Source organism: Coregonus lavaretus (genome assembly GCF_964263955.1).
Source record: "Coregonus lavaretus genome assembly, chromosome: 34".
Taxonomy (NCBI): domain Eukaryota; kingdom Metazoa; phylum Chordata; class Actinopteri; order Salmoniformes; family Salmonidae; genus Coregonus; species Coregonus lavaretus.
In genome coordinates, this window is record NC_140021.1 from 9,930,887 (window position 1) to 9,951,825 (window position 20,939).

At 45.1% G+C, this 20,939-nt stretch overlaps 1 protein-coding gene across 2 annotated transcripts; it reads right to left on the bottom strand.

The window, feature by feature from the left end:
* Positions 1–155: 155 nt before the first annotated feature.
* LOC311109442 (E3 ubiquitin-protein ligase RNF31-like) lies at positions 156–19,957 on the bottom strand. Of its 2 annotated transcripts, none has more exons than XR_014610601.1 (24): positions 19,800–19,957; positions 19,111–19,318; positions 18,819–18,965; positions 18,343–18,498; positions 18,120–18,188; positions 17,882–18,017; positions 17,573–17,710; positions 17,270–17,429; positions 15,931–16,076; positions 15,555–15,715; positions 12,927–13,175; positions 12,491–12,838; positions 10,068–10,253; positions 9,725–9,931; positions 9,310–9,483; positions 6,238–6,336; positions 4,515–4,604; positions 4,118–4,292; positions 3,800–3,912; positions 3,494–3,607; positions 3,056–3,104; positions 2,162–2,258; positions 795–960; positions 156–668 (listed from the first exon to the last, which is right to left on the bottom strand). XR_014610601.1 is itself a non-coding variant. In XM_084152333.1 (24 exons), the coding sequence occupies exons 2-24, from the start codon at positions 19,309–19,311 to the stop codon at positions 621–623; spliced, it is 3,369 nt and encodes a 1,122-aa protein (XP_084008459.1). In that variant the 5' UTR covers positions 19,312–19,318; positions 19,800–19,957; the 3' UTR covers positions 156–620. The 2 variants fall into 2 exon arrangements, 1 of the variants encoding a protein (XP_084008459.1); XM_084152333.1 differs by having other exon boundaries at positions 4,178–4,292.
* Positions 19,958–20,939: the final 982 nt, after the last annotated feature.

The following is a 20,939-nucleotide window of genomic DNA, read 5'->3' on the forward strand; positions in this document are numbered from 1 at the left end:
GGCAGACGCTCCTTTTCTCCGAAATCACGTGACTTTGTAGAAATAATTCAGTTTACTGCTATGACACCAGGGGGCGACATTTGGCTCAAATATAGGATATTTTCTCAGAGAACAGCCTGCAACTGATGAGACAAAATTGAGACCAGTCATAAAACTAATTTTTAAATCAATAAAATACTTTATTGCATGGTACACCCTAATGTTACATTCTGTATACTATGTGCTATTGATCTCACAATATTGACTGCCATTTTTAAGATGACAGACACCTTCCCCTTATGTGTTCTAAAGTTGTTTAGTGCTGTATTTTAAACTCATCTATCTAATAAAAATAAACCAGAAAGACAGTTGTTAATTGGCCTGTCTTGTAAGTCTTCCTTTGCAGCGTTATCCTTGTACAGAGAGGAAATTGAGATACCTGTAGATGTGTAATTGTGAACAAAATGATTTCAGAAATCGAATGAACCATATAACAAACAAAGCATGTTAAACTTCAATGAGATGCAATATAACAGCTAGGTTGGTAATGCTATGTGGTGGGAGGTTTGAAACCCGATGCTGTTTGTAAATAGGATACCTGCACTTTCCTTAAAATGGATAATAAAATATTCAATCAATCTTCATCTCATCCGAGGAACCTTTTCTCCAAGTGGAACTTCCATCAGTTTCTGTAAAGAAAGAGTAAAGTTTCACACAATCTGAACCACAACAAAAACACTACATCAAAATGAACATAGAAACGATTTAGTGCAAACTTCCAGTGAGGCCACAAGCCTAACTGAGTGATGACTGACCTTCAGCAGTCGAGCCTTGTACACCCTGTCGTCCTCCCCCTCCCGTTGTTGCTCCTCCACCTGGTACCTCTTGCAGGCAACTGTCACCTCTTGTTGGTCGTAGAGAAGAGCGGGGTCCAGAGTGTGTCCGTTGATGAGACTAACCAGGTACTCTCTGTAGTGTTTACTGCAATGGCCACACACACAGACAGACAGAGTGAGACAGCCTAACAGATAGCAAAGGTGGTTTAAAAGTTATTATAAACTAGGTGGTTCGAGCCCTGAATGCTGATTGGCTGACAGACGTGATATATCAGACCGTATACCACTGGTATGACAAAACATTACTTTGTACTGCTCTAATTACGTTACCAGTTTATAATAGCAATAAGGCACCTCAGGGGTTTGTGGTATATGGCCAATATACCACGGCTAAGGGCTGTATCCAGGCACTCCGTGTTGCGTCGTGCGTAAGAACAACCCTTAGCCGTGGTATATTGGCCATATACCACACTTCTTACCACACGCCTTACTGCTTAAATATCATTAACTTTTCATTACATATCTTCAATAGGGTAGAGTCAGGTAAGTTGAGCCAAAGGGGTCAGGTAGGAAACCATACACAAAATGTATAATTTGACCAAATATTTAGGAAGAGGTCATCAGGTTTCATGCTTGTATCTAAACCAAAGTAGATACTTTTAAGATTGTTCTATACATCAGTTGGGGTCTCTATTAGCTTTAATATGAGATCCTAAACCTAGCATGAAAGTCCATCCTTGTGTGGGCTAATATAGTCAAAACGTTTGCCTTGGAGTAAGTTGGCCATGGGGTAAGTTTAGCCAATGGTTGAGCCAATGACAAGTTGAAGTTTTCTTCCAAGGAGTAATGCAAGGCAAAGTGTTTTTTAGGTGTTAAACCTGTATTAAAAGATGATTCAAATGATTAAAAAACAAAAAAGCGATTGTGATTGTGTTGAATTGTGTTTGGGAAATAAAGATAGACATGGTTTTAAAAAGGTAGTGGTAATATTTCATTCAGTACAGACATTTGTATGTGGCTTAACTTACCCTGTCCTGCGGCTCAACTTACCCCATACCTAGGGTAAATTGTGCCAAGAGACCACTTTTTTTTGGACAAGCTATGTTTTTAACTGAATTCTGATTATTTCCAGGGATATACAACATCCTGAAATGTATGTAGATATCTTTATTAGAAATAATATTATATTTCCCTTGAACCCCCTGAATGTAGAAAATGGCACAACTTACCCCACTCTCCCCTACAATTAAATACAATACAATTAAACCCACTGGATATATGTGTGTGTGTAATGCACAAATAACAACAAACAACAAGGTATTATCAACTGTGTGTGTGTGACTAACTCGCAGAGTCCAGCGTGTCCTGGCTGAGTTTGGACTCCACAGGGTGAGTCGATCTGCTGACCCCCGTCATCCTTCTGCTCCATCACTCCACACGCGTCTGAGTCACACAGAAAGGAGTCAGACAGAAAGGAGTCACACAGAAAGGAGTCAGACAGAAAGGAGTCAGACAGAAAGGAGTCAGACAGAAAGGAGTCAGACAGAAAGGAGTCAGACAGAAAGGAGTCAGACAGAAAGGAGTCCCACAGAAAGGAGTCAGACAGAAAGGAGTCAGACAGAAAGGAGTCAGACAGAAAGGAGTCAGACAGAAAGGAGTCAGACAGAAAGGAGTCCCACAGAAAGGAGTCAGACAGAAAGGAGTCCCACAGAAAGGAGTCCCACAGAAAGGAGTCAGACAGAAAGGAGTCACACAGAAAGGAGTCACACAGAAAGGAGTCCCACAGAAAGGAGTCCCACAGAAAGGAGTCACACAGAAAGGAGTCCCACAGAAAGGAGTCAGACAGAAAGGAGTCAGACAGAAAGGAGTCACACAGAAAGGAGTCAGACAGAAAGGAGTCACACAGAAAGGAGTCAGACAGAAAGGAGTCACACAGAAAGGAGTCCCACAGAAAGGAGTCCCACAGAAAGGAGTCACACAGAAAGGAGTCACACAGAAAGGAGTCCCACAGAAAGGAGTCAGACAGAAAGGAGTCAGACAGAAAGGAGTCAGACAGAAAGGAGTCAGACAGAAAGGAGTCAGACAGAAAGGAGTCACACAGAAAGGAGTCAGACAGAAAGGAGCCAGACAGAAAGGAGTCCCACAGAAAGGAGTCACACAGAAAGGAGTCCCACAGAAAGGGAAAATGAGTTCTCACAGATCTGGGAACTAAGAGAGGATAAACAAGAGGTCACTCTCACCAGTCTGTGTCCCATTAGGGGGTTCTGTGTTGAACTCAACAGCACTCCTCTGTGGACAAAATACAAACACCTTAGCTCAGAAACACAACATTGAATTGACAACCCTTTAATGTTCCCAGAACATTCCCTCTGTAACATTCCCAAAACATTCCTCCTGTAATGTTCCCAGAACATTCTCTCAATAACATTCCCAGAACATTATCTCTGTAATGTTTCCTGAACATTCCCTCGGTAATGTTCCCAAAACATTCCCTCTGTAACGTTCCCAGAACATTCCCTCTGTAACGTTCCCAGAACATTCCCTCTGTAGTGTTCCCAGAACATTCCCACTGTAACGTTCCCAGAACATTCCCTCTGTAACATTCCCAGAACATTCCCTCTGTAACGTTCCCAGAACATCCCTCTGTAACGTTCCCAGAACATCCCTTGTCTCTGTACCTGCAGCAGGGCCTGTAGTCTGGCAGGCTCCCAGTCCCTGAGGTAGAAGAGACAGTCGCGTGGGTGATGAGCATGGAGACCTGTGATCTTACACTGGACTGTTTTACAAGCCGTCTGAGAGAGAGGGAGAGGGAGAGGGAGAGGAGGGAGGGAAACGGGTGAAGAAGGTAAAGTGAAAAAGGAAACAGACATGAGGCTGGGAATGTATGATGAGAAAGCCCTGGGGGAAAGGGAGATCCTTCCCTCTGACTGAATCCATTTAGTGAGAAATATGGTACTCCATGCAGTCCCTTTTATGTGACTTACAGTGTGGAAGGGATTGTTGCAGCCACTGCAGAACTGGTATCTGCATTGGGAGCAGCTGAAGTGCATGCAGCCCCCTTTGGTCAAGGCATACTGGAACCTGCAGTGAGGACAGGCTACGGAGAGAGATGACAAGAAGGACCACATCATGGTGTTATAACAATTATGATGATGGTGATGATGGTGAGATGGCATTGTGTGCCAGGAGTCAAGAGTCTCAAAGTAGAAGTGCTGATCTAGGACCAGGTCCTGTCTGTCCAGATAATCGTATTTATTATTATTATCTAAAAAGGAAATCTGATCGTATATCAGCAACCATACTCTAAAACTCTTTGTGAATATGGGCCAATAACTGCAGGTTGTCTAGGCTGACTGGCTCACTGATGCCGTTGTCCCGCAGGAACCCAGCCAGCCCCTGTCTCTGGTAGTCAGGGTCATTCTGTCTCTTCCACAACTGGAACTGCTCACAGGATAAATCCTGGTGCTGAGCTTCCCACTGACAGAGAGAGAGAGAGAGAGAGAGAGAGAGAGAGAGAGAGAGAGAGGGGGGGGGGGGGAGAGATAGAAGGAGGGAGAGATAGAGGGAGTGAGAGAGAAGGAGAGAGAAAGATGGAGAGAGAGACATACATGCATCATTATTTGGGTCCCACATACACGTAGCTATGAAATGACACAATACATGGCAGGCAAGACAACAACAGGTATCTTTTGTACTTACAGGCTTTTTGCATTGGTTACAAAAGCTCTTTATACACGTGGGACAGGTGACTTTGAATTGGTTTCCATCATAGATAAACCCAAAGGTGCACTGAGGAGGGAAGAGGAGGGAGGAGGAGAAGAGAGGGGTGAATGAAAAGGGAAATACAGTAGAGAAGTAACTGTATACAGTACCAGTCAAAAGTTTGGACACACCTACTCATTCAAGGGTTTTTCTTTATTTTTACTATTTTCTACATTGTAGAATAATAGTGAAGACATCAAAACTATGAAATAACACATATGGAATCATGTAGTAACCAAAAAAGTGTTAAACAAATCAAAATATATTTTATATTTGAGATTCTTCAAAGTAGCCACCCTTTGCCTTGATGACAGCTTTGCACACTCTTGGCATTCTCTCAACCAGCTTCATGAGGTAGTCACCTGGAATGCATTTCAATTAACAGGTGTGCCTTGTTAAAAGTTAATTTGTGGAATTTCTTTCCTTCTTAATGCCAATCAGTTGTGTTGTGACCAAGTCCATATTATGGCAAGAACAGCTCAAATAAGCAAAGAGAAATGACAGTCCATCATTACTTTAAGACATGAAGGTCAGTCAATCCGGAACATTTCAAGAACTTTGAAAGTTTCTTCAAGTGCAGTCGCAAAAACCATCAAGCGCTATGATGAAACTGGCTCTCATGAGGACCGCCACAGGAAAGGAAGACCCAGAGTTACCTCTGCTGCAGAAGATAAGTTCATTAGAATAACTGCACCTCAGATTGCAGCCCAAATAAATGCTTTACAGAGTTCAAGTAACAGACACATCTCAACATCAACTGTTCAGAGGTGACTGCATGAATCAGGCCTTCATGGTCGAATTGCTGAAAAGAAACCACTACTAAAGGACACCAATAAGAAGAAGAGACTTGCTTGGGCCAAGAAACACGAGCAATGGACATTAGACCGGTGGAAATCTGTCCTTTGGTCTGATGAGTCCAAATTTGGTTCTAACCGCCGTGTCTTTGTGAGACTCAGAGTAGGTGAACGGATGATCTCCGCATGTGTGGTTCCCACCGTGAAGCATGGAGGAGGTGTGATGGTGTGGGGGTGCTTTGCTGGTGACACTGTCTGTGATTTATTTAGAATTCAAGGCACACTTAACCAGCATGGCTACCACAGCATTCTGCAGCGATACGCCATCCCATCTGGTTTGCGCTTAGTGGGACTATCATTTGTTTTTCAACAGGACAATGACCCAACACACCTCCAGACTGTGTAAGGGCTATTTGACCAAGAAGGAGAGTAATGGAGTACTGCATCAGATGACCTGGCCTCCACAATCACCCGACCTCAACCCAATTGAGATGGTTTGGGATGAGTAGGACCGCAGAGTGAAGGAAAAGCAGCCAACAAGTGCTCAGCATATGTGGGAACTCCTTCAAGACTGTTGGAAAAGCATTCCAGGTGAAACTGGTTGAGAGAATGCCAAGAGTGTGCAAAGCTGTCATCAATGCAAAGGGTGGCTACTTAGAAGAATCTCAAATATAAAATATATTTTGATTTGTTTAACACTTGGTTACTACATGATTCCATATGTGTTATTTCATAGTGTTGATGTCTTCACTATTATTCTACAATGTAGAAAATAGTAAAAATAAAGAAAAACCCTTGAATGAGTAGGTGTGTCCAAACTTTTGACTGGTACTGTATGTGATGGAGCTGGTTAGAAACCCACTCACGTGACAGCACCACAGGAACATGGGGTCCTTCATCAGAGCATGCTCCATCAGCTTCTTGTGGAAGAGCTCGTACACCTCACGATCCAGACAGTCTCTCAGCTAAACACACAACAGAAATAACAATGGTATGAACATGAAACACAACACAAGCTGCCGTTTTATGGGCTCTTAACCAACCGTGCTGTTTTGTTAGTTTTTTCGCATTGTTTGTAACTTATTTTGTACATAATGTTGCTGCTACCGTATCTTATGACCGAAAAGAGCTTCTGGACATCAGAACAGCGATTACTCACCTTGAACTGGACAAATAATTTTTCTTTAATGAGTTGGACGAGAGGGATTTGCTCCAGACACCTGACAGGGCCCTCATCCCCGTCATTCGCAGTAGAAAGAGACGGTGATATCGCGGGGTGCCTGGTAAGGAGCCGGCGACGAGTGGCTAATCTGCCTTTGCCATTGGTACTATTGGCCAACGTACAATTGCTTGATAATAAAGTGGACAACTACAAGCACCTATATCCTACCAACAGGACATTAAAAACTGTAATATCTTACGTTTTACCGAGTCGTGGCTGTACGACGACATGAATAACATACAGCTGGCGGGTTGTGCACTGTATCGGCAGGATAGAACAGCAGCCTCTGGTAAGACAAGGGGTGGCGGTCTATGTATATTTGTAAACAACAGCTGGTGCACAAAATCAAATACTAAGGAAGTCTCAAGGTTTTGCTCGCCTGAGGTAGAGTATCTCATGATAAGCTGTAGACCACACTATCTACCAAGAGAGTTTTCATCTATATTCTTCGTAGCTGTCTATTTACCACCACAAACCGATGCTGTCACTAAGACGGCACTCAATGAGCTGTATACGGCCATAAGCAAACAGGAAAATGCTCATCCAGAGGCGGCGCTCCTAGTGGCAAGGGACTTTAATGCAGGGAAACTTAAATCCGTTTTACCTCATTTCTACCAGCATGTTAAATGTGCAACCAGAAGGAAAAAAACTCTAGACCACCTTTACTCCACACGCAGAGACGCGTACAAAGCTCTCCCTCGCCCTCCATTTGGCAAATCTGACCATAATTTTATCCTCCTGATTCCTGCTTACAAGCAAAAACTAAAGCAGGAAGCAACAGTGACTCGGTCAATAAAAAAGTGGTCAGATGAAGCAGATGCTAAGCTACAGGACTGTTTTGTTAGCACATACTGGAATATGTTCCGGGATTCTTCCGATGGCATTGAGGAGTACACCACATCAGTCACTGGCTTCATCAATAAGTGCATCGATGACGTCGTCCCCACAGTGACTGTATGTACATACCCCAACCAGAAGCCATGGATTACAGGCAACATCCGCACTGAGCTAAAGGGTACAGCTGTCGCTTTCAAAGAGCGGGACTCTAATCCGGAAGCTTATAAGAAATCCCGCTATGCCCTCCGACGAACCATCAAACAGGCAAAGCGTCAATACAGGACTAAGATCGAATCTTACTACACCGGCTCTGAAGCTCGTCGGATGCGGCAGGGCTTGCAACCCACAGATGATGCAATCTCTATTGCGCTCCACACTGCCCTTTCACACCTGGACAAAAGGAACACCTATGTGAGAATGCTGTTCATTGACTACAGCTCAGCGTTCAACACCATAGTGCCCTCAAAGCCCATCACTAAGCTAAGGACCCTGGGACTAAACACCTCCCTCTGCAACTGGATCCTGGAATTCCTGACGGGCCGCCCCCAGGTGGTAAGGGTAGGTAACAACACATCCGCCACGCTGATCCTCAACACGGGGGCCCCTCAGGGGTGCGTGCTCAGTCCCCTCCTGTACTCCCTGTTCACTTATGACTACATTGCCAGGCACGACTCCAACACCATCATTACGTTTGCAGATGACACAACAGTGGCAGGCCTGATCACCGACAACGATAAGACAGCCTATAGGGAGGAGGTCAGAGACCTGGCCGTGTGGTGCCAGGACAACAACCTCTCCCTCAACGTGATCAAGACAAAGGAGATGATTGTGGACTACAGGAAAAAGAAGAGGACCGAGCACGGCCCATTCTCATCGACGGGGCTGTAGTGAAGCAGGTTGAGAGCTTCAGGTTCCTTGGTGTCCACATCACCAACAAACTAACATGGTCCAAGCACACCAAGACAGTTGTGAAGAGGGCACGACAAAACCTATTCCACCTAAGGAGACTGAAAAGATTTGGCATGGGTCCTCAGATCCTCAAAAGATTCTACAGCTGCACCATCGAGAGCATCCTGACTGGTTGCATCACTGCCTGGTCTGGCAACTGCTCGGCCGCTGACCGCAAGGCAATACAGAGGGTAGTGCGTACGGCCCAGTACATCACTGGGGCCAAGCTTCCTGCCATCCAGGACCTCTATACCAGGCGGTGTCAGAGGAAGGCCCTAAAAATGGTCAAAGACTCCAGCCACCCTAGTCATAGACTGTTCTCTCTGCTACCGCACGGCAAGCGGTACCGGAGCGCCAAGTCTAGGTCCAAGAGGCTTCTAAACAGCTTCTACCCCCAAGCCATAAGACTAATCAAATGGCTACCCAGACTATTTGCATTGCCCCCCCCCCCTCCTCTTTGACGCTGCTGCTACTCTCTGTTTATTAGCTATGCATAGTCACTTTAATAACTCTACCTACATGTACATATTACCTCAATTACCTCGACTAACCTGTGCCCCCGCACATTGACTCTGTACCGGTACCCCCTGTATATAGCCTCCCTACTGTTATTTTACTGCTGCTCTTTAATTATTTGTTACTTTTTTTTTTTTTTTTTAGGTATTCTTTCTTAAAATTGCATTGTTGGTTAAGGGCTTGTAAGTAAGCATTTCACTTTAAGGTCTACACCTGTTGTATTCAGTGCATGTGACAAATATAATTTGATTTGATTTGATTTCCATCTACCTATAGCCCTCCTAGGGTTGCAAAAATTCTCAAATCTGGGATTTCTGAAAAAATAAAACAGGTAACTTTGCAAACTGGATACCTCCCATCTATCTCCATATCTTCCCTTCCAAACAAAGTGTATTCTTATTCTTCTTCTTATCACCTGAATGTCCAGAGTAAAGAAGTAGCTGTCCAGGTGCTCAGGGTCGTTGATGTCTGGTCCCGCACACACGGGACACACCATGTCTCTGATGTGCTTGTCTCTCACAGCGATGGTGAAATGCTGTGTGAAACACTCGTGGCACACCGAGCACTGACACGAGGTCAGGGACTGCATCTGAGAGAGGTACAGAGAATGTTTGAAGGATCTATGCAGTATAAACCCATAAACCACATACCGGTATTAACAGCTTATAGAAATGACACACCATATCTGAGAGAGGAGGGCACCAAAGTGAAAGTTACAGTATGTCTACGTTGCACTGAAAGTCAATTGTACTAAAGAATTACAAAACAACATGCAGTGCAATGTAGCTACACCATTCCACGCAAACTCAACCAAACCCCCAGCAGCCCACCTTGCTATGTGGGAAGATGCTGAGGCAGCAGGGGCACTCGTTGTTGAGAAGGCGGCGGAGGAACTCTCTGTCCTGGGACTCTCTGACGGCCTGGATGACGTCCTCCAGGGAGTACTGGGCATCAGGCTCCTGGAGTAGAGACAGGGCCAGCTCACAGCGCCCCCAGCTGGGCAGCTCGTACAACGCCAGCAGGCGCCTGCACATCCTCTGAGAGGACAATGGAGGGTAATGATGATGATGAACAACAATCAGATTATTTGTGTTATCTATGGCCTTGGGAAATGCAGTTTAGTTGACTTGTGCTCTCTCTCTGTCTCTCTCAGACACATACACTCTGCAGTACCTGTTTGTCAGGGTTCTTGGCATCAATGGGGGCTTCTGGCTGGTCGCTCCAGATGCGCTGGTGGAAGGGCTCCAGGAGGGGCCGCTGCAGCAGGGACAGAGCCCCCCGCACCTCTCCTCCACTCAGACGCAGAGCCTCCTCACACTGGGATGCCTCCCGGAAGCCCAGAGAACGCAGCTCCCGCATCTACACACCAGAGACAGACCAGACCCAGTCAGAGTGGAAACACCTCTTTCATATCTTAGTATTACTGCATTCTTGAGGAGCTTGCAAGTAAGCATTTTACTGGACTGTTTACACCTGCTGTATCCTGTGCACGTGACAAATACATTTTGATTTGGGGCGGCAGGTAGCCTAGCGGTTAAGAGTGCTGGGCCAGTAACTGAATGGTCGCTGGTTTGAATCCCTGAGCCGACTAGATGAAAAATCTGTCGAATAGCCCTTGAGCAAGGCATTTAACCCTAATTGCTCCTCTAAGTCGCTTTGGATAAGAGCGTCTGCGACATGACAAAAAAATGTAACTGCAGTATACTTTGCATATACAGTGCTTTCGGAAAGTATTCAGACCCCTTGACTTTTTTCACATTTTGTTACGTTACAGCTTTATTGTAAAATTGATTAAATTGTTTTCCCCCCCTCATCAATCTACACACAATACCCCATAATGACAAAGCAAAAACAGGTTTTTAGATTTTTTTGCAAATGTATAAAAAAAAAAAGAAAAAGGAAATATCACATTTACATAAGTATTCAGACCCTTTATTCAGTACTTTGTTGAAGCACCTTTGGCAGCGATTACAGCCTCGAGTCTTCTTGGGTATGACGCTACAAGCTTGGCACACCTGTATTTGGGGAGTTTCTCCCATTCTTCTCTGCAGATCCTCTCAAGCTCTGTCAGCTTGGATGGGGAGCGTTGCTGCACAGCTATTTTCAGGTCTCTCCAGAGATGTTCGATCGGGTTCAAGTCTGGGTTCAAGTCTGGGCTCTGGCTGGGCTACTCAAGGACATTCAGAGACTTGTCCCGAAGCCACTCCTGCGTTGTCTTGGCTGTGTGCTTAGGGTTGTTGTCCTGTTGGAAGGTGAACCTTCGCCCCAGTCTGAGGTCCTGAGCGCTCTGGAGCAGGTTTTCATCAAGGATCTCTCTATACTTTGCTCCGTTCATCTTTCCCTCGATCCTGACTAGTCTCCCAGTCCCTGCCGCTGAAAAACATCCCCACAGCATGATGCTGCCACCACCATGCTTCACCGTAGAGATGGGTGCCAGGTTTCCTCCAGATGTGACGGCTTGGCATTCAGGTCAAAGAGTTCAATCTTGGTTTCATCAGACCAGAGAATCTTGTTTCTCATGGTCTGAGTCTTTAGGTGCCTTTTGGCAAACTCCAAGCGGGCTGTCATGTGCCTTTTACTGAGGAGTGGCTTCCTTCTGGCCACTCTACCATAAAGGCCTGATTGGTGGAGTGCTGCAGAGATGGTTGTCCTTCTGGAAGGTTCTCCCATCTCCACAGAGGAACTCTAGAGCTCTGTCAGAGTGACCATCTGGTTCTTGGTCACCTCCCTGACCAAGGCCCTTCTCCCCTGATTGCTCAGTTTGGCCAGGCGGCCAGCTCTAGGACGAGTCTTGGTGGTTCCAAACTTCTTCTATTTAAAAATGATGGAGGCCACTGTGTTCTTGGGGACCTTCAATGCTGCAGAATGCTTTTGGTACCCTTCCCCAGATTTGTGCCTTGACACAATCCTGTCTCGGACCTCTACGGACAATTCCATCAACCTCATGGCTTGGTTTTTGCTCTGACAAGCACTGTCAACTGTGGGACCTTTTATAGACAGGTGTGTGCCTTTCCAAATCATGTCCAATCAATTGAATTTACTACGGGTGGACTCCAATCAAGTTGTAGAAACATCTCAAGGATGATCAATGGAAACAGGATGCACTTGAGCTCAATATCGAGTCTCATAGGGAAGCGTCTGAATACTTACGTAAATAAGGTATTTCTGTTTTTTATTTTAAATACATTTGCTAAAATGTCTAAAAACCTGTTTTCACTTTGTCATTATGGGGTATTGTGTGTAGATTGCTGAGGAATTGTATTTATTTAATCCATTTTAGAATAAGGCTGTAACGTAACAAAATGTGGAAAAAGTCAAGGGGTCTCAATACTTTCCGAAGGCACTGTAGGCTTAATCGTGACACAGACTATCTCAGTAAGTAGCCTTGCACGAGTTGGAATGGCTCATAGGAGCAGGAGACTATCTGTGTCAAGCAGTCTTTGGTATGTCTCGGCCTGGGATCAAACTCCCAACCTTCCAACCTCAGGTCTGACACTCTAACCACAAGGCCACTGATGGGTCTAGTGAACTCTAAAGTGTTTAGCCATATCAGTTTTGAGTGACCATTAGGGTCAGGTGAACTGTCTGGTTCTCACCTTGGCCTGTCTGTCTCTGAGCAGCTGACAGACTGCTCTCTCAGTGTCGCCCCCTGCTGCCAGCCATGCCTGCTTGGCCTCAACCCTGGACAGCTGCACCCCCTCACCCAGCAGCACACTGGGACTCTGTTGCTCTGTCGACCCCCCATCCCTCTCAGTGTTATCCTGCGGCCCAGAAACCCTTGCTTTGTAGTTCTGCAAAGCTGCCGAAGCCGCCATGGCACAGATCTCATCCAGTTGGTGGGGCAGCTCTGATTTCAGCCAATCACAGGGGTTGACGTTGCTGCCCCTGGAAACACAGAGGGCTGCGTACACCTCCTCAGGGCCCACTCCCTTCTTCTCTCCCTTCTGAGGAAGAACATCAACTTAGAAGTTAGAATAATACCAGTCAATCTGGTTTTAATTCACATTTAGAGTCAGTTCAAACGCCACCTACTCGTATTTGATGGACAAGCTTCAGCCCTTCATCCCTCATCAGGTTCTGTCTCTTGATGTCGATGTTCACCCTGGAAGAGATCTGGGGAGGGATCTGGGGCGTCACAGGAGGCGGGACTAAGTCTTTGATTGGAGATTGCAGGAGGAGGGACTTGGGGCTGGTGACCGCAGGGTCTTTGCACGGCAAGTTGCACATCTTACAAACCACTGCAGGCTGCAAGTTCACATAGGTGCAGAACTGACACATCCACTACAGAGAGAGAGAGACAGCATGGGAGAGAGGCAGAGAGGGGGAGAGAGATTTTGAAAGATTAAAACTGTCGTTTCTCTTTGCTTATTTTACCTGTTCTTGCCATAATATGGACTTGGTCTTTTACCAAATAGGGCTATCTTCTGTATACCAACCCTACCTTGTCACAACACAACTGATTGGCTCAACTGCATTAAGAAGGAAAGAAATTCCACAAATTAACTTTTAACAAGGCACACCTGTTAATTGAAATGCATTCCAGGTGACTACCTCGTGAAGCTGGTTGAGAGAATGCAAATAGTGTGCAAAGCTGTCATCAAGGCAAAGGGTGGCTATTTTGAAGAATCTAAAACCTAAAATATATTTTGATTTGTTTAACAATTTTTGGGCTACTACAGTGAGGGAAAAAAGTATTTGATCCCCTGCTGATTTTGGACGTTTGCCCACTGACAAAGACATGATCAGTCTATCATTTTAATGGTAGGTTTATTTGAACAGTGAGAGACAGAATAACAACAAAAAAATCCAGAAAAACTTATGTCAAAAATGTTATAAATTGATTTGCATTTTAATGAAGGAAATAAGTATTTGACCCCTCTGCAAAACATGACTTAGTACTTGGTGGCAAAACCCATGTTGGCAATCACAGAGGTCAGATGTTTCTTGTAGTTGGCCACCAGGTTTGCACACATCTCAGGAGGGATTTTGTCCCACTCCTCTTTGCAGATCTTCTCCAAGTCATTAAGGTTTCGAGGCTGACGTTTGGCAACTCGAACCTTCAGCTCCCTCCACAGATTTTCTATGGGATTAAGGTCTGGAGACTGGCTAGGCCACTCCAGGACCTTAATGTGCTTCTTCTTGGGCTGTGTGTTTTGGGTCATTGTCATGCTGGAATACCCATCCACGACCCATTTTCAATGCCCTGGCTGAGGGAAGGAGGTTCTCACCCAAGATTTGACGGCACATGGCCCCGTCCATCGTCCCTTTGATGCGGTGAAGTTGTCCTGTCCCCTTAGAAGAAAAACACCCCCAAAGCATAATGTTTCCACCTCCATGTTTGACGGTGGAGATGGTGTTCTTGGGGTCATAGGCAGCATTCCTCCTCCTCCAAACACGGCGAGTTGAGTTGATGCCAAAGAGCTCGATTTTGGTCTCATCTGACCACAACACTTTCACCCAGTTCTCCACTGAATCATTCAGATGTTCATTGGCAAACTTCAGATGGCCCTGTATATGTGCTTTCTTGAGCAGGGGGACCTTGCAGGCGCTGCAGGATTTCAGTCCTTCACGGCGTAGTGTGTTACCAATTGTTTTCTTGGTGACTATGGTCCCAGCTGCCTTGAGATCATTGACAAGATCCTCCCGTGTAGTTCTGGGCTGATTCCTCACCGTTCTCATGATCATTGCAACTTCACGAGGTGAGATGTTGCATGGAGCCCCAGGCCGATGGAGATTGACAGTTATTTTGTGTTTCTTCCATTTGCGAATAATCGCACCAACTGTTGTCACCTTCTCACCAAGCTGCTTGGCGATGGTCTTGTAGCCCATTCCAGCCTTGTGTAGGTCTACAATCTTGTCGCTGACATCCTTGGAGAACTCTTTGGTCTTGGCCATGGTGGAGAGTTTGGAATCTGATTGATTGATTGCTTCTGTGGACAGGTGTCTTTTATACAGGTAACGCCCTTTAAGAGTGTGCTCCTATTCTCAGCTCGTTACCTGTATAAAAGACACCTGGTAGCCAGAAATCTTTCTGATTGAGAGGGGGTCAATTCTGTCTCTCACTGTTCAAATAAACCTGCCATTAAAATTATAGACTGATCATTTCTTTGTCAGTGGGCAAACGTACAAAATCAGCAGGGGATCAAATACTTTTTTCCCTCACTGTACATGATTCCATATGTGTTATTTCATAGTTTTAATGTCTTCACTATTATTCTACAATGTAGAAAATAGTAAAAATAAAGAAAAACCCTTGAATGAGTAGGTGTGTCCAAACTTTTGACTGGTCCTGTATGTATATTGCATAGTTATAACCTTTAATTGTGTGCATATCTTTGTCTTATAGAACCACAACAATAAGATTCCAAGTCATTCGGATTACCAAAATCATATAAACATACACTGTATTCAAATGGAAACAGCTGTGTCTGTGTGTATGTGGTGGTGACTATCAAGCGTACAGTGATGGGCCTCAACATCATGTTCTAAACGGACAGCACTATAGAGGACTGAATCAAACCAATCAGTTATAAGTATATAGCGGGTGAGGGCATTCACAGCCGACCGCTCAGACGGGTGAGGGCATAACAGCCAACCGTTTTTACGTGGTCCTTCTAGCTGGATTTAGCGACCAATCGTTTTTACAGTATTTACACTAACCTCTGTTTCATTGTCTGCTGTGTGTCCTGGCGTGGAACATACTGGATTACTGGAGAGTACTGGCGTGATAGAGGGACGGGTGGCCAGACGGGGGCGCTCACACACCTCACAGAGTATACTGCTGCCCTGGTTCACAACCGTACAGCTCTTACACTGCCACTCTACGAAAGAGGTCAGAGAGGGTAGATAAACAGACAGCCTGGTATTGATCTCAGTTTCTAGTAATGTATAATTACATTACTCATGTATTATCACTGCTATAGAGGCACAGATGGCATGAACACCTCAAACAGGACAGGATAGGTGACTAATATGTTGTTTAAATGAACGTCACATGAAAACTACTCAACAGTTGACCCATGTATATGAATGTGACCTGTGTTGGGTGATGGCTGCCCTGGGTCTTCCTGAACTATAAGGGATGCGACGGCCAGGCGGGGTCGTTCACAGGTCACACACAGCACGGCTTTCACCTCGTTTACAGTAGTGCACTGAGCACACTCCCACGAGGAAAGAGAATGGCTAGAAAAGAGAAGAAACACGAGTGAGAGGAAAGCTTCATGTCCAGAAAGCTTCATGTCCAGAAAGCTTCATGTCCAGAAAGCTTCATGTCCGAAAGCTTCATGTCCAGAAAGCTTCATGTCCAGAGCTTCATGTCCAGAAAGCTTCATGTCTGAAAGCTTCATGTCCAGAAAGCTTCATGTCCAGAAAGCTTCATGTCCAGAAAGCTTCATGTCCGAAAGCTTCATGTCCAGAAAGCTTCATGTCCAGAAAGCTTCATGTCCAGAAAGCTTCATGTCCAGAAAGCTTCAAGTTCAGAAAGCTTCATGTCCAGAAAGCTTCATGTCCAGAAAGCTTCATGTCCAGAAAGCTTCATGTCCAGAAAGCTTCAAGTTCAGAAAGCTTCATGTCCAGAAAGCTTCGTGTCCAGAAAGCTTCATGTCCAGAAAGCTTCATGTCCAGAAAGCTTCATGTCCAGCAACCTTCATGTCCAGCAGACGCGTCAAACTCTTTGCGTTCCGGTGGAAGTCATTAATTGTCAATGGAGCAGTCCGCAGCGCTACGTTGGGGATGCCACGCTAGGCTGCAGTGCGTTCTGTGTACCACATGAGTTCAATAGTTTCAACTTGTGTGTTGCATAACCGTGCGGTGGTACAAACGGAAGTACATAAAAGTTTGTGCGTTTTCACGAAACCAGCCAACAGAATGGAGTGCAAAATGAATATGCACAGAACTGTTCTTTGTGTAATTTAGCACGCCATCATGCCGGGCAAACTAGTGATTAGAAATCAGTAGCCTACTCTATATGGGAACAACCAGTTCAATTTATTGATGTTGCTTGAGATGAATGTGACGGAAGAATAGAAAGAAACTAGATGAATTGTTGTAATGTGACCTTGTGTGCAGCCTATGAAACCAGCAGGTCGATATGAGAATAACTTTCATCTGTTTTAATGATTAGTTTTGGTCAAACAGGGCGAAGATGATCTTCTCCATGCCACAAACCGTACTGCAGCCTTACTAAGCAGATGTGCATCAAGTTTGGAAAATGTGGGCTAGACATCTGGCAAAAACAACCCTAACCCTAACCCTAACGCATTGTGTATCTGGTGGACATATGGCGGAAGAAGTGAGTGATCAGGTTTGTGTGTGTGTGAGTGTGAACGTGTGTATGTGTGTGTAGAGTCGGATTATAACACATCCTCATTTCTAACCTAAAAGCTCTTGTTGGTTTGGCGGGGGTAACCAGTGTCCTGTTGTGACCCCTGCGGTCAGGGTGAGAATGGTACAGTCTGTCACATTCCAGACACAGCCTCTGAGAACAGGTGGAGCAATGGGTGGAGACTTGGGACATACCACAGATGGTACAGGTCTCTACGGGGGGTTTAAAAATGTGATAAGTGTTAGGTTACATATTCAGTGTTAGGTTACATATTCAGGGTAAGAATATTCAAATAAATATTGGATTAAAAGTGAGATTTGAGCTGAAATGGTCAAAGCTATGACCCATATCTTACCCTGTATTTTATCTCTCCTGTGATTGGCTCTGGACGGGTGGCGGTGGTAGATGAGGTCACATGACTGACAGAAAGGAAGAGAACCACAGGGTGGGCAGAGGAGAGAGGGCGTGGCACCGCACAGATTACACCCCCCATCTGAGAGAGAAAGAGAGAGAGAGAGAGGAGCAATAAGCAATATGCAATAATTTTGTCATCCAATGACAGTACTATAGACAGGCAGATGACATATGCCAGTGGGGTTGGAAGTGGACAGGTTGCCAGGTGACAGACAGGGAGACTCGTACAGGGAGTGGCTGTCTGTCTCACCTGTGGGGGCTTGTATTAGTCCAGGACTAGCAGCAGGTTTGGGTGGAGGAGATAGTGTTTGAAGGTCGTTCCCCCTGTCCCCATGCTCCTCTCCTGGTGGGATGACCACCGCATCAGACATCAGCTCTGGTTCATCCTGAGGAGAGCAGAATAGCCCTAATGACAACACTAATCACAGAAAAAGGTTGAGGTAGAAACAGACAAACCGATTAACCACCCGACTGTACGCTACACAGACCTGGGTTGTCTTCTGTAGACTAAGGGATGGGATTATATTGCTGTAGATTTCTGGGTGAGCATGTGTACCCTGAAGGACAACAAACAACACAGTGCCACATAAGAGTTAGCAAGAGATCAAACATGGAAACTCATCTTTGTGGTTATCCTCAAATTGAGAATGAGAACAATTCAAACATTTTTATTAGATAATAACACTCTTAGACTCTCATATGAATGTTCACCTTGATAAGCATGTCCAGTTCCATGCGCAGGGTCATGACCTCAATGGTCACCGCAGCAACCTTCCCAACATCTGGATCTGTGACATCTTCAGGGAAGCTGAGGCCGTCTGGCTGCTGATTGGTGTAACCGTAGAGAAACAGGACTGACCTGCCACCCTGTAGAAAAGATAGCAGACAGTAGAATAAACCACCGTTGACTCAAATTAGTGAAAAAGTAAACTGAAATGCTTTAAATATCACTGGGTACCCAGTGCCCTAGGTCTATGTCTATGACCCGTGAGACACTTTAAACATTGATCATTGATCCACTCCCTTTTTGAACCATCTGACTATTTGTAGTGAAATCAATAGATGAGATGACTTTCAGACTCGGTAATCTGTACTATGCACTAGGAAGTCAATCATTATACTGTAATAATAAGAATGGGGCTGGAAGTCCCTGATCGTGTTTAGAGAGGCCTGTCTCCCTCCTTTACCTTGATGGCGTCCACGGTAGCCCTGAAGACTGGGTTGTTGTGCTTGACACTGCGCCAGTACCTGGGCCTGCTGGGGCTGGTCAGGTTACAGCCATACTTCTCTAGGATGCTCAAGGCTTTAAACAGCCGGCCCAAAGACTCTAGGACCTGACGGAGGGAGGAGAGGGGAGGTGGGGGAGAGGTGTTCAGGAGGCCAGAGGGGTTAACAGGAAAAGCTGAGGGTGCAAGGGGTACAGTAAAGACAAAAATACATTTGGGGGGCACCTGGATAGGAGAGAATGTAAAACCTCACCTCTTCCCTGCTGTGCCCTGATATGTTCTGTGTCACCATGGTCTGTGCTGTGATGTGGTGAAACTTGTCAGACAGGGACAGGGGGACATTGGCCATGACCTGGACATCAGCCTTCAATGCCTGGGCAGAGCCTGAATAGGACAGGAGGGACTCAGCTCTCCTCCGCACCTCCTCGAAAGGGACAGACTGGGTACTCATCATTCACAAACTGGGGAATAGAGATAAAGAATGACAGTAGGTAAACTCAGGGATGGGATTGTTTGCTGATGTGCAGTAGGTAGGTCTACTGTATTTTCTTATGTATCTGGGTGTACCGTCTAGCTACTCTGTCTACTGTGAACATAAATGTCTCCAAGGGGAATTAGCTCAAATGGTAAGAGCGCTTGCCAGGGTAACTTTTCTAATATAAGTCGTTCTGTCTGAATAACAGCGAATGCTAAATGGCAAAAATGTTTAAATGGTAAATGTAAGTACATTGAAGTTTGCTACCGTTATCTCAAAATGACACGTGACACCAGATAGCCGTAAACTTTAGCTGTAGCTGTAGTACATGTTCTGAAATTGAAGTGGCACATTGAGCTGGCTGGCAAGTCTATTTCTAATTATGCTCTAGCTAATTTATGACTGGCTAGCAAGGCGAAATCGAAAGTTTATGATGACAGCCAGATCAGTGCCACTACTTGCCTTACCTTTATCTTCCGCGTTTCCAGATGTATTTCGTGATCCAAGTCCTTTTCAATCCAATCGAATGTAATATCAAGGCAAAATGTAGCTACATTTCCAGTGTCACGTCGGTCTTCTGAAGCATGTCTTGAAAAGCATAGCTAGCTAAAGTCACAACAACAGTGAAAATGTAGTTGACGCGGAAGTTGTTATGAGGGGCGATGTAAAATAAACCTTGATGTACACTACCCTCTAGTGGTATTATATATAATAGCAGTTACTGGAATTACGCTGACCACAGTAAACAACATTGTTATTACATTGTTATAAATCAATCACTCACTCAATCATGATACTTCATCTGCTTTAGGACAGTCACATTTACAACTAAAAGCCACAAACTGCAGTTCACGTGGTCTTCTTGGAACTGAACACAGAACACTGTCTTAGAAACATTACTTTTCATGGTTGGACTGCTTTCATTCATTATTCATAGTATTAGAAATAACTTAAAGACCAGTTCAACTATTCTGTGTGTAAGCTTTTTTTTATTAATCTAAGCACAACATTTGCCCAATGTACAACGTCCAAAGATTGTACTATCTCTGTTTTACCACTAGAGGAGGCAACTGCTAATCAATAATAGTGGCTTTTTATCGTGATATGGCAAGAAGAACTCACAGGACACAAGACACAAGAAGAGTGTGATGACAATGATATGGTCACTGCAATGACAATGATATGGTCACTGACTAGGTGACCCTTAGGGTAGTGGTCAGTATCAGGGCTTGAGCCATGACAACAAAATTACCTTTCTTCAGGCGAGGGCCTTTATGTGAGAGTGCATATGATTCTCATTTTGACTACAGTCAGTAATATCTAACCCAGGCCTGTACTGACATACACTACATGAACAAATGTATGTGGACACCTGCTTGTCGAACATCTCATTCCAAAATCATGGGCATTAATATGGAGTTGGTCCCCCCTTTGCTGCTACAACAGCCTCCACTCTTCTGGGAAGGCTTTCCACTAGATGTTGAAACATTGCTGCGGGGACTTGCTTCCATTCAGCCACAAGAGCATTAGTGAGGTTGGGCACTGATGTTGGGCGATTAGGCCTGGCTCGCAGTCGGCGTTCCAATTCATCCCAAAGGTGTTCGATG